Source organism: Telmatherina bonti, assembly GCF_933228915.1.
Source record: "Telmatherina bonti genome assembly, chromosome: 16".
In the NCBI taxonomy this organism is placed as follows: Eukaryota; Metazoa; Chordata; class Actinopteri; order Atheriniformes; family Telmatherinidae; genus Telmatherina; species Telmatherina bonti.
The window spans coordinates 31,446,148-31,460,058 of NC_136614.1; the positions used below are offsets into that span (position 1 = coordinate 31,446,148).

The 13,911-nt window shown below is 39.6% G+C and overlaps 1 protein-coding gene across 1 annotated transcript in view; it reads left to right on the forward strand.

Annotated features, from left to right (window-relative positions):
• The window catches only part of znf395b (zinc finger protein 395b), a 19,527-nt gene extending 8,491 nt beyond the window's left edge, over positions 1-11,036 (forward strand). The window contains exons 7-10 of the mRNA XM_079255377.1: positions 3,503-3,794; positions 8,742-8,837; positions 9,172-9,278; positions 10,362-11,036. Coding sequence (XP_079111503.1) covers positions 3,503-3,794; positions 8,742-8,837; positions 9,172-9,278; positions 10,362-10,473 — 607 coding nt within the window. The 3' untranslated portion in view covers positions 10,474-11,036. The remainder of the gene's footprint in view (positions 1-3,502; positions 3,795-8,741; positions 8,838-9,171; positions 9,279-10,361) is intronic.
• Positions 11,037-13,911: the final 2,875 nt, after the last annotated feature.

Consider the following 13,911-nt stretch of genomic DNA (forward strand, 5'->3'; position numbering starts at 1 on the left):
GGATGGTGTGTGAAGTTGGTAAAACACTAATGATAAATCATGTTTATTATTTTTGGTATTGGCTGTTAGAACCGTTAATTTAGTTTTACCTTTTATGCAAAGTGACTTACACGTGAGAAGTGATTGATTAACCATGGCAACTAATCTAACATGCATGTCTTGTGAGCGGGAGGATCCGCGTATACACGGGTTGAGCATGCAAACTCCACACAGAAAGGTCACAGTACAACCTCCCCTCAGCCGAGGATCGAAGGTTGAGGCCACAGTGCTAACCACTACCCCACGGTAGCATCATGTCGTAATGTTTAGCACAGCCCTGACCACTGCTAGTTTGCAAATAAACTTAGAAAGAGTTAATACTTGATAGATGAGTGGCCTTTATTTCCATTCAGTAGATTAACTTCACATTAATACAATTCTAAAAAAAAACTTCTACTCATTTTATTCTTTTAAGCCACTTCAAGTAGCGAAAATTTCCAACTAAGTGTCCTTATTTGTTAAGAGACCTCCAATGAACACTGTTAGACTTCGCAGACAACAGCCTGCAAGAAATATGTACTAAATCATAGCTTTGTTATAAACTTTTTATTATTTTTATGATTAATTTTGGCCTGAAAGACCTATGTCTCTTGTTTGGCAAAGCATCTTTCCAGCGAAAAACACTCTCTCCTCCATCTAAGTGGCAAACTGCCCCACCGCTCGTCATCACTTCTCCCGGGGTCATTGCCCGGCTGATGGTGAAGGAGGGGACCCAGAAACTTCTGTTGCCACTTTTTCCTGTGGCATATCTTCGTGCATGTATCAGGGAGAGAAACACACAAAAAATGTAATTGTAATTGTGGAGTTCTTTTGTATTGCTGTGATGCTTCAGGGCCACCGTAGAAAGTGCTCCCCTCACTCCCAACCAGCAACAAAAACACCAAAACTGAAAGTTTAAAACGATGAAGATATTGTCTTAGTTTGTTTTGTGTTTCTTTTTTTGTATCTTGTCGATATTTTTGCTTCTTTTCTTATGAGTTGTTATTCTTTTGATTGGCTTCATAATTGTGATTTAAGTCCTATAAGCGTGATTTTTTGCACAGTGCTGGTTGTTTTGTGCCCATCAGGCAGCATTGCATACATACGTGTGCAGTCTGTTCTTTATTCCGGCCATTTGTATGTCTCAGTTTTCTGTTTTGGGTATCATTTAGTAATCTGGTGTGTCATTTTTGAACTCTAAATACTAGTGCATGCACATGCAATTTTTGGGAGAATATATATTCTGTCACAAGCTCTGAAACATAGCTGATAAATAAGAAGTACAACATTGGAAATAATAATTCCTGCTCTTATGATTAATATAAAACCTGAAATGAACAAAACATGACTTAATAACAAAAACAGTCAAATGTTAAATGCAATGTGCAGCTTGGAGTAATGAGGATAAATTTAGCTACTGTGGAGCCTTCAGGTGCGTTAACACAATGCCATACAAGGAAGAAAGACAGGTTATAACAGGTTATAACACTACTTTCAAACTATTTGCAGTCCATCATTCTGCTAAGAGACGTATTATTCAGAAGTGGAAAATAGTAATGGAAGGCGCCGATCTGTCCAGGAGTTAAAGTTTATTTTGCATGTTTGAGGAATACTTTTTTACACACTTAGTACATTTTCTCCACTTAGCCAGCCCCCCAGTTTTGGAACCATTGACTTAGGGTGCATTCACATCAGGATAGTCTGCTAGACTCGGTCTGATTGGGGACCGAGTAGGGGGGTGTATCCATGTGGACCGAGATGGTGTTCATGCGGCATTTTGGTCAAACCAGCCAAACCTTTACAATAATATATCCCCATTCCCACCAAAGGTGGCGCTCCACTAGTATTTAGAAAAAGAGTGGACAAGACCCATGTGAAGAAGAAAACTGTTTCCTCTACTTGCGAGTTAAACATGGAGACCAAACTATCGCTGTTTTGGGTTTTTATTGTGTCCTATGCAAGTATACTGCAGAAATACACTGCAACAATGGACGCAGTATGAACATCAGACAAGGCAAAGGGCAATCGCCATGTATTCACCCACAATGCAGGCTAAATGCAGGAATAAGTTTTTTTTTTTGTAGTTTACTTCCTGTATTTGGTACGCTAGAAACAGGCAGATTTTGCGTTTGTAGGCAAACTGGTCCGCTTCTTTCATTCAAATCAAAATTTACGATTCCCCAAACAAAACGGACTTTCCGAGCAAACAGACTCGGATTCGAATCAAAAAGGCTGATTTAAATGTTCCTTGAGATGTTAAAATTCATGACATGCAATCAAAAAAAGACTGAACATGTTTGTTTGGGAAAAAAAATCCTAGGAAAAAGCTTCCTCCCTCCTGAACAAACTGATATCGGCGCTTAGGTTTGCAAAGCTTCATCGGAACAAACCACAAGACATCTAGATCAGGACAGACCAAAACAGAGATGTTTGACTGCAATGCAAAGTAGAACATTGGAACACAGCATATCAATGCAAAAATCTAATAGCAAATATCGAGCACGGTGGTGGAGGGATGATGATCTGGGCTTGTTCTGCAACCACAGGACCTGTACAACTCGCTGCTCCTGAAATGTGGCCAGTTGGCTGAAAACGGTTCATGCAACAGGACATCGGCTATTAAACGCAGCAGCAGATCTACAACACAGTGAGGTGCTGAAATGAGTCCAGACCTCAGTCTGATAGAAATGCTGTGTCGTCAACAAACAAATTCAGCAAATCTCAATGAACAGAAACAAAGTTGCAAAGCCAACTCGACTAAAATCCCTCCACAGTGATGCGACACCGACAGTTAAACCAGAAAACAGTTATTTCCTGTTATTCCTACCAATGGGTTGATCTTTTTAGGGTGTATTTTCCTTCTTTAAGTCTGTGAAGACAGAAAGAGGGTGTTCTTCCTTTTTATACGACTCTATATCGGGGATATGTATTTAAAGAATGAACCAATCAGATTAGAGATCTGAGCAGATATGTTTTTAGAGCAGCTTTATTTTTTATTTAGTGTGGTTCAGATATGTTTTCCAGTCAGTCGCGGGATATTAAGATTCATGTACCGAATATTATTGCTTGTTAACTGAACTGATGTGCATGTAGTCTCCTGCAGATTATGCAGTTTTAATGGTATGCCAGAAATAAAGTGTTCTAATAAGGTCTTGAGTTGTGGATTTGATCCTTTCATCGCCACTAGTTTGTGATGATGTACAGCAGCAGGAGAGGTTTGCGTGTACACTGTTTGACCACTTTCCAGCCTGAGGTGGAGTGGAAACCAGACAGTTTAGCCTTTAAGAACATTTCTGAGCTGCAAAACAACATTAAAAAAACAAGAAGGAGATAAAATTTTCAGATGGTAGAAGAGCTCTGACTTGGTGAAGGGAAGGGAGATATCTAGGCTGCAGTGAGTGCTGCTTTCAGTGACACTCCAAACACAAAATTCACTCTTTTTTTCTCTGTGTCCACTGCTCTGTCCCGACCTCACACCCTGCAGTGGATCAGATCAGTCCCAGAGGGAGGAGGACTTCTACTACACCAAGATCTGCTGTGAGACCGTGGAGGTCAATCCTGCTGCAGCTCCAGCCCAGCAGGCTCTGGGCCAGGCCCCTCCTGTTCATCCCGGCTGGGTCTCTTGTGGTTCCCCTCCAGGTTCAGAACTCCAGATCCCTCTGGCCCCAAGGCCAAGGTCCAACTCAAGCTCTGGGCCTGGCCCAAACAGGCCCAGTCCGCTCAGCCAGTCGGCCCCCAGCAGCTTCTGGCAGATCCACTCTGAGCATCTCTATCAGGTGGGTGCAGCAGACACCGCAAGAAAAATGTGTTCATATGTTTTTAAGGATCTAAAAAGAAATTGCAAAAGGAAGCAACATTACAACCCGTCCATCACATTTTTACATTAGGTTTTAAAGGTTTTAAATATGGTTTTGGGTTCATTCATTCATTCATTCATTCATTCATTATCTGAACCGTTTCATTCATTAAAGGGTCGCGGGGAAGCTGGAGCCTATCCCAGCAGTCTTTGAGCGAAAGGCCGGGCACACCCTGGACAGCTCGCCAGTCCATCGCAGGGGCAGTATTGGGTTCAAATGACGGCAATTTGTCAAGGCCCAATCACATTTCTCTTTTTGACCCCTCCCCCATGCTTTTCACGACCCCTCATCCCTCAAAACAAAGGGGCTGGGGGTAAAGGTGGAAACATTCCCCTAGAAAAATGATATGCCTCCACTTTACCGTTGTCCGTCATCAGAAGTCGTCACTAGTTGCTACATCAGCCGAAGCAACAAGCATCCATATTTTATACCCTTTCGTTTGAAGTGCGGTTCTGGACAGTCTTCGTTTGGAGGTTGTGTGTCACCCCTCCCCTTCCCTGTCATCCAAAAGATAATCAAGTAGCCCTTTCCTTAACGGGAACATAGCAGGAAGTTGTGTTGTGGTTGGCTGCCAAGAACATAATTACTCTAGCGTCAAAGACGAGATCATTCTTCATGCTGCCGAAGAGACACAGAAGCCCTGAAAGGCGTGATAGCGGCTAGCAGCTAAGAGTGTTGATGCTGAAGGAACACCTTGAAGTCTCTAAACAGCTGGTGCATTTCCATTACAGCTAAGATTGCGCAAAAACTAAATATCGCAATAAAAAAAAAATCGCTAATGAAAACGCCTACATTTTGAAAAAAAGTCTCAAATATTGCTAAAACGTTTTGAGGTGGTTTTTCAAGTGTCATGGAAACACCTTTTTTCGCATTTACGTGTCCACGGATGTGACGTTGGGGGTTATGACAAGTTCATTTCCGGCAAAGATGGCACTGTGTGGCGCAAACAACAGCAAATTTCAGCGAGTTTTATAAAAGAAAACGAGGGAGTAAAGCTTCGAAAAGCCATAGCAAATTCTCCACAGCAATTACAAAAACCCCAAAATAACGCTACATGGCTACGCAATTTTCATAAAATCTCACCAGAGTAACAAAATTTTACGAAACTTGAGGCTAATGGACTAAAAACTGTTCAATGGAAACACACGCAAATAGCAATTGTTTGTTGAAACTATTTTGCGAAAAAAAAAAAAGGTAATGCAAATGCAGCTAGTTAGACCGTTTTGTGACTGGTGAGACGTACCTCTGATCGAAACACTACAGAACCATTACTGACAACGTAACGATGAGATAGACAAACAAAACCTGCTGTAAAGTACCGATGTGCTTCGAGAAACTGGTAGTTTTTTCACGTCTGAGTGTAGAGTCCCTATAGTCAATACAGTGAAACGTTACCATTCAGTTCCAAAAGTATTTGTTTGCAATAAATCCTTCCAACTTTGACCTTAGCTGCCAATGAAACCAAGCGGATTACAAGGTCGAGAAACTGAACATCCATCCATTGCATCGGTGCGTTTAACCAGGTCTCGGCAGGTAGATCAGGGCATTGGTTCAGTCCAACCGCCACCAGCCTTGACGCTGAGGCTATCAATATAACTGAATGAAATTATGAATCATTTTCTACCTAAAACCAATGGAGACTATGCGAACACATTGCACGCTTCAACATGGATGCTGGTACGATGCGCGGTTTATTTTCACGACAAAAACTGTTTATGGTCACATGACTACTGGGTGATGGTGGTTACTTAGCCTGAAGGACCTGATGTGGGCCCATGAGCAAGGCCCTTAACCCCACTATTCGATTACTCCCTGGGGGTTTGAATATGGCTACTCATTGCGCAAGGTATATTGTACCTGATGATGGAGGACTAATTTCAGCATATGTGATATTGGCTGATAAATAAAGATATATTTCTTTCTTTTATTTGATTCCAGGGTTTTGCTTCTGTTTGCTCACATTTTTTTATGAATCCCTGGCTAGTTGAAATTTTTTCCTAGTGTTGTTGCACTGATTTTTTCTTTTTTTGGTTCTTTATAGTGTTTTTTATATTTGTAGTTATGTTTAGCTTCGTGTGGACCATTTGGATTAAAAAAAAAAAAAAACTGTAAATACTTAATTTGCTTCCTAGATTTTCAGTTCTTTGGAGGAAAGTAGTATTTTAGGGATTTAAACTATTCAAAGGAAATGGGGGGAGACAGTACAAGACATGTTGGCTTAAATGATTCAGTTTTGGTCCATTAAAAAATTTGGACACACTTTCCCATTGGATTTAATGGAAAAGTGTGACCAAACTGTCAATCCAATCAATTGTTCCCAAATGATGTGTTTTTAGTTGTGTATTTAAAGACATTAATTCAAACCAGAGATGTATTATTGTTCATATAGAGGAGTTCAGTTTTCACATGGACTTTTATTAGACTGGAGCTTCTGTGCAGGAAGTCTCACGTTACAGTCCTGGTGGTGTTTCAGAGGTCTTCCTTACCCTGCACCCACCAGCAGACAGCCCCTCTAACGAGCCAGTGAGCTACAGTGTTGTTTATGCATCACAAAGCAGCACATTTCACTGGTGACCTGCGTTTACCCTGAGCAGCACAGCCTGTAAATGGATGCTTTGTGGCAGTGAGAGAGCAAGCTGTTGGCATGCTTGCTCTTCCAAGAAGACTAGACTCTCACCAGCCAGCAAAAGGCAGGAAAACACCGTCTGATGTCTTCCAGTGTTGTCGCGCAGGGGTTAGAACGAGACGCACACACACCATTGCCCACTTTTAGCTTATTCAACTGTTAAAGTTTCTTTTTAGTGCTTCATTTGTCTTGATGTTCCTCATCGAGGCAGGCGAGCTCTGCTTGTACAAAGGTTGGGTTGATCTGAGGGTCAGTGTTGCCGGTGGAGCAGTGTTTCTCTGTGTGTGATGAAATGCCTGACCGCAGATTAACACTCGCATGGGCATTTGGTTGTTTTCCCTCCTGGTTTTGGGGATCTCGCTGTTAACGGTAATGGTCTCTCTCCTCTCCATCGCAGTCTGTAGCTCCTGCCTCGTGCTTTTGGAGCCTTGCGCTTTGCACAGGGAGGAGAAATGAGGGGTGGGGGCAACCACACAGGAAGCGGTCATTAAAAGTCTGGCATTTTGGTTGTTTGGTACAGCAGTAGGTTGGAATAACAAGCCTGAAATAGATTGCATTTTTAACAGTTTGGCTGTATCAGACTTCTTGTTTCAGGTCTTAGAATTTACATGTAAGTCGTGTCTGGTGAGCTGCACTCTGAACAGAGGCTTCCTGCTGTAGTTTAAGTTGTAGTTGTGTTTTCTCTACTGCACGGAGGTGTGTGTGTTATAGATTAGACTTATTGATTAAAAAAGGAAGAGCTGAGCTCCATAAAACTTTTCACATTAGTCACCGCGAGCCCCTCTGACCTCTGAGTGGCAACACAAACGCCCACGCCATCCTCATCGTCAGGTGAACTGCCACTGGTTGATTTGATACACCAAAGGATGTCACAATTATACATTTCTTGGTACGGTCATTGTCGAAGAATTAATCACGATTAAACGATTATTGCAATTTTATGCATTAATTTTGCATCATAATCCCCTGAACACTCCTTATCGGTCTTTAAGGTTTATGTAGGAGCCGTGAGTCTTGTTTCAGGAGGTAATTATCACTGGGTGGATGGTTTTGAGTTACGTGGTTGCCATGGTGATGTGGGGTGGGGTCAAGTGGCTGTGGATCGGTGTAGTTTTGAAGAGTAAAAGGTGTTTTCAGCGAGTCACCGAGGTTTTGCTGGAGGGGAGGGCTGGGTAGTCGTAATTTCTGTTGACCAACGGTTTATTTATCGGCTACGTTACATAAGTTTACAATTCTGTTCAAACTTAAATCTTGTCCAGTTCGGCGGCCGGTGAAGAACTTTTTTCTTGCGGGTCTCCAAGAAGTACGAATAGCATAGTAGAGCCGCGTTAAAGAAATCCTACATATTAGCTCTGGTCGATCATTGGCCGTGGAAAGTGACGATATGGATGAATTTTTACAACCAATTAATTGTGTAAAAAACTGCGGCTAATTGTGAAATTAAAAATGACATTGCCATGATAAAGTGGGTACATTTCTACAACCACAAGGAGAGTTTGAGTAAAGGAAGCACTTGTGGTATGCGTATAACCAACACCTGAAACCTAAGTGAATCAGGAGGAAGTATCTTTCAGGTGACAGATGTTGGTGCACGTGCACGTGCACGGAAGGAGCAAGCAGGCTTTAAAGTTACCATCATTACAGTTTGGATATTTTTTTTATTCATTTAGCAGAAGAGCAGATAGTGACATGCACATTAGTGCCCGTGCACACACCCCCTCAGCAGCTTGAAGTGTAGAATTAGCTGCATAAGTAAAATATCCGTAAAAACAAGAAAGAAGGGGGAAAAAGTTCCATTTCATCTGTAAATCCTTGGTGAAAGAGAAACAAAAGATCTCACGTCTGAGTTGTTGTCATGTACAAAAAAGAAAAATGTCTCAGATTTTATTGATAAAGCATCGTTCAGCATGATACTGCCACCACCGTGTTTGACTGCTGGGGTGAATGTTGTGGTTTCCAACATCTGCTTTATCTTTAGGAATTTTTGGTTCAAGTTTTGTTTATTTATTCAGTTTCTTTCAGCAAATTTTCTCTATTAAATCTTTTTAAAATCAACAAAACAAAAAAAATTTTTTTTTTTTAATTTTTTTTTTTTTTATTGTGGTTAAATGTGGGTTTGTTTGTTTTTTTGTTTTTTTTTGTTTCTTTGTTTTGGGTTTTTTTGTTGTTGTTGTTTTTCATTGTGGTTAAATGTGTTTGGACATTTCATCATCATGTCTCCTCTTTCCTGCCTTCTGCAGGCCTGTGGTCCTGTCCAGGTATCTGCAGCCCCCAGAAGTCCGTGCAGCCAGGGCTGGACCCCCTCCACCTCCATCTCCAGCCACAGTAACCCTCCGGTAGGTCTTCTCTGTTATTCTCTTCATACACACAATGAGGGCTGGCTGAAAGTGGAATCATCTCCCCCCAAAATAAAGTTTCTGTCTGAGCATGTCGGATCAGGAAAAGCCGCCTTGGAGGCACATGGAGAAGCCGGCTGTCACAGAAAAGAGGGAATTCGTGTAGTTAACATATGTCTGTCCGAGAAATTCAGCGTGCACTCAGCATCCCAACGAGCTCTTCAGACGGCTTACACCGACCCCTTACAATTGTGCATTCATACGTGTGCAAACCCACACGCTGTCTGTCTCTCGCCAGACCGCCGCTGCATTTAATGTCTGCTTGTCTCGTCAGATGGTGACACCTCGCTGCCGGTCTGTCAGCGTTGGGGAACAGTGGCTCCAGCAGAACAGGCTGCAGCCCATGAGCGCGTCTCCCTCCCGCACTCACTGCTCCTTCAGGTATTAAAACTTAAACGCAGCTCACGAGTCGGCAGCCTCGCTAGCAGCGATGCCCACTCGGTCATGGTAACAGCATGCACATCTGCATGGTAACATCTGCTAAAGACGAGCATGTTAGCAGTGAAAGTGCAGCTGTGGAAACGAGCCGTATAAACCGAGCAACTCCGCTCGCGTTCGGCACATTTCACAGCCTAAAAGTCACATTACTTTACCTCCAACAGAGTTTTTTTTTTTTTTTTTCAATCATTTTATGAGCCTTTTTTATGCAGAGATTGCACACATGAAACACTTATAACCTTGTAGTTAGTCCATTCAATTAATCTATTTATTTATTTGTTTATGTATTTATTCATTTATTTAATTGTTTATTTATTTATTCATTTATGTATTTGTTTAGTTGTTTATGTGATTGATTTAAAAAGTTTATATGGATCAAAAGAAGTGGTTATGTAATCCCACCTCAGTAAATTACAACAATTTTCAGTCATATAACTACAATCACTACAAAGCATTACATAATCTAATAATTAATCTAATATTAAAACAATAAATATTAAAACAATAATTTTAATAACGATGTTCAGTATGCAATCAATATGTCTTTATTGGATAAATTTTATGATAAAACTACTTTGTAATAATATTTGTGCTGACAACAATACAGTGATAATAACACTGATACAATAGAGTAATACTATAATATATATAATATATATAACAATAATAATCCATCCATCCATTTTCTGCCTATGGTATTATAATAATAATAATAATAATAATAATTATACTCTATTTCTGACTATAACAGATAGGAAACAGTGCAGAATGAAGAAGTTTGATATAGACTGTATAATAATAATAATAATAATAATAATAATACAGTTTATATCAAACTTCTTCATTCTGCATAGTTTCTGATGTTTTATAGTACCATTTCTTAATATATTGATTTAAATATGTGGATATTTGGGCAGCGCTTTTGGTCGTCTCTCAGCCTGCAGTTTCATCCCACAGACAGAAGCAGAAAAACTTTTGCTGGTGGATGAGAAGTTTTTTTATTTATGATTTTTTGTTTGTTTTCAGGAAGGGTCGCGGGGAGGCCAAGAAGTGCCGGAAGGTGTACGGAGTGGAGCGTAAGGACCAGTGGTGCACCGCCTGCCGCTGGAAAAAGGCCTGCCAGCGCTTCCCCGATTAGATGCAGCTGCATGAAGGCAAGCGAGCGTGAGAGGACGAAAGGAAAGAAATAAAAACCTGGACAGATGGATGAGTGTGAACAGAGACTTTTATTAAAGAAAAAAAGAAAATATAAATCAGGGCCTGTGAGCCATGAAGAAGAAGTTCTTTTACATGTTTTCTTTGTTTTTTTTATTGTTTGTTTCCTTCCTGAAGGAAAGCAGATGGACTTTTGTGTATCTTTGTATCTTTGATCCTGAAAACTGAAGTCTGCAATGGTGCTGTTGGATGACTTTGACCATGTGATGTGCTAAGTCTACGATACTCTCCTACATTTATCCAAAGGTCATATTCCCGCCCCTGTAGCTCCACTGTATTAGACTGCTACCTGGCTGTTTCCTTTCTCCCAGTCTCTTCTTCCAGTGGTACACAGTGGTTATAATGTACATTATATTGTGTATTTTCAATTACGTACGAGTGTTTTATACCTTTTCTTTGTTGTCGTTTGTTTTTTTAAGTCTTGTTTAGCCCGTGTACTGGGCAGAATGGTCTTCTTTTTTTTTTTTTTTTTTTTTTTTAAATGTTTTTTGCACTTTGTTGGAATATTAACTCACGAGAATAAGCTACGTTTGGTTCGACTAAACCAAATTCCTTCCATGAAATTAGTCTCCTTCCTGCCCGCGTGTCGGCGTACAACCAGTGTTAATGGTTTTATCCAAGCTGTTGAGGCATGGCGAGACGGGGGGGGGGGGGGGGGGGGGGGGACAAACATTAGGGGACAAGTTTGTATCAAAGGACATATATTGTCAAACACAATAAAAAGCACTGAGAGTTTGCAACGTTTTCCCGTTTTTTTGTCTTCTGTACGACGAACCACGACAGCAACAGCAAACTACTTTATTGTAGTTTTGTCAGATAACTGTAGACATGTCAAACATGTGGAAAGTTAATCACAAATCCATTTTCTGTTGAGTTTCACAGAGAAACACACATGAATGTGCACACTTACACACACTGCAAGCACCCACACACTCATTAGCAAAAATGATCGTTGAATCAAACGCCACTCAACACTTCGAAGGTGCAAAATGATGGATTTGAGGGTAATAATGTGATGGAAAAGTAAATTCATTTTTGTTGTTGCTTTTTGCAAAGCAGAAGCATGTTTTATTTTCTCTGTTACAGTAGAAATAACCACAGCAGACATGCACAGGTCATCCCACCCTCCGATCCGCTGCATTACGATGGTGGAGACAAGGTAACGTGTCGCTTCAGCACTTTCAGTGATTCTGCTGTTTTTTCAGCTTTAGGTCAGGTCTGGATGTGGAGAAACTAAAGAGGTAGACGCAGGGGAAAAATGTGATAAGTCGGGGATTAAATGTTCGTTTAAAATCAGATTTAATGACAGATTGATGCTATAATTTTAATATAAGCAACAGGTCCGTCAGCATACATCTGGATCTGGTTTTAAAGGTTTTTTTCTAATTCCTCTTCAAATATTTGTATTCTTGATCTTATTAAATAATATTATGCAACTTTTATAATAGAAAAACTTGAAAATTAGTCATTTTTGTCTAAATATTTGCTGCAGACTGACGTTTCTCAATCGGTGTGTCGATTTTAAATCAAAATGTTTGAGTTGTGTGTTGATTGTAAATCATATAAACCAATATTATACTTGCAACAAAACATGGAGAAGATTTTTTTTAAGGTTGTATTTGTTTTCTTTTAGCTGCAACATGTCCTAAAGAAGCGAGAGGCAGAGTTTGATACGAGCACCTAAGAGAAGCAGAGTCTCAGAAGTAAAGATTCAGAGGTTTAGAGATCTTAAAACATCTGCATGCATCCACATAATAAAAGCTCTAACTAATTCATGATCTACGTTACATTACACAGTATAATCAAAAGGTTCTGAGAATCTGGAGACACATCCCCAAACACCTGCATCAGAAACCTTCATCTCTGGAGCGTCAGGTGGCGCCGCATTAAAAACAGGAATCACAGCATGGGCTCAAGAACACGTCCAGAACTCTCTGTCTGTGAAAACTGCGGGTTAAAGCTCGAAGAAGAAGCCATAATATGACCGATATCCAGAAACTCTGCTGTCTTAATAAAGTTAATTTAATAATAGAAACTTAGAAAAGAAAAGTTAACTTGATAAAAGCTAACTTGACATTTCTGTTGGAAATCATAGATGCTGTCTCCTCCTCTACTCTAGAGATGTTTGATATTGTTTGTTTTTTATCAACATCCAGTATAGAAATCTTATGCAACTCCTAATTTCCAATATTGATATCAACTGATACCCATATATATATATATATTGGAGTAGAGACTTATATGTAAGTCGCTTTGAACAAAAGCCTCTGCCAAATGACTGTTGAATAGAAAAACTCAATCATTTCCCCTCATAATCTCCATTTTATAGTCATTGCAAACGGCAAATTTAATGTCTGTAAACAGCTAGAAATTATTTCAAATCAAAGACATGTGGACGTCTCCTCTTACAAGCTCCTCATGCTGCAAGTGACGATGTCTTCAAACTGAACCACAGGATTTATTGGGAGTTGTGACAAAAAAAAAAACAACCCACAAATATCTTAAACTACACATGACATCTCATATTTTTTTTCCTTTTTAGTGAGAAGAGACGTAGCTGAAGAGTTTAAAATATAATCTGTGCATGTTGCGTAAAACTTGTGTCATTAAAAAAGTAAAAACTGACACTGATCATTTCCGATATTGCATTTTAATGCCAGTATCAGTTATATCAAACATCTTGAGTAAAGATAAAGTCATACCAGCTGAATCACGGCTCAGGTAAAAAACCTGCACCTCAGATCGTATAGGGATTCATTAGCGACTGCAGAACTGGCAACACAGGTTGTAAAGCCACATCTGCTCACATGCAGACAATATCTCTGTTAAAGCCTTTTAAAGTTTATTTCAGTAATATGGCACTAAACTGCAAACGTCATGTTGGACACATCTAGTTAACTCTTTCATGCATGAATTGATAAAAGACAATGCAGCATTTTTTAAAATACAGTATTTATCTCTACAGACATATGCAATGAAACTTATTTATCCGTGATATTTAGAATTTTTTATGATTTCTGTTTTTAATTTAAGGTATTCTATAAAACATTGTTAAATGAAAATTAAATGAATGAATGAAAATGAAAAATACTTCATTAATCTCCAAAGGGAAGTTTAATGATAAAATAATTTATATAATCATAATTATGTTATGTAAATCTTCTATAAAATATAGCTATAGCATTTTCTTTTCCTATTTACTTGTGTAATCACGTTATGTTCAATTATATCATATATTTATTTATTCTCCAGTGAGTGTAAAGTATTGGGTGACTCGCTGACATCCACTGAAATGGTTTATTTATAATAACACCATCCTCAGTCATGAATATGCAAGAAAAAAGCTTGTAAATAGGTGTCC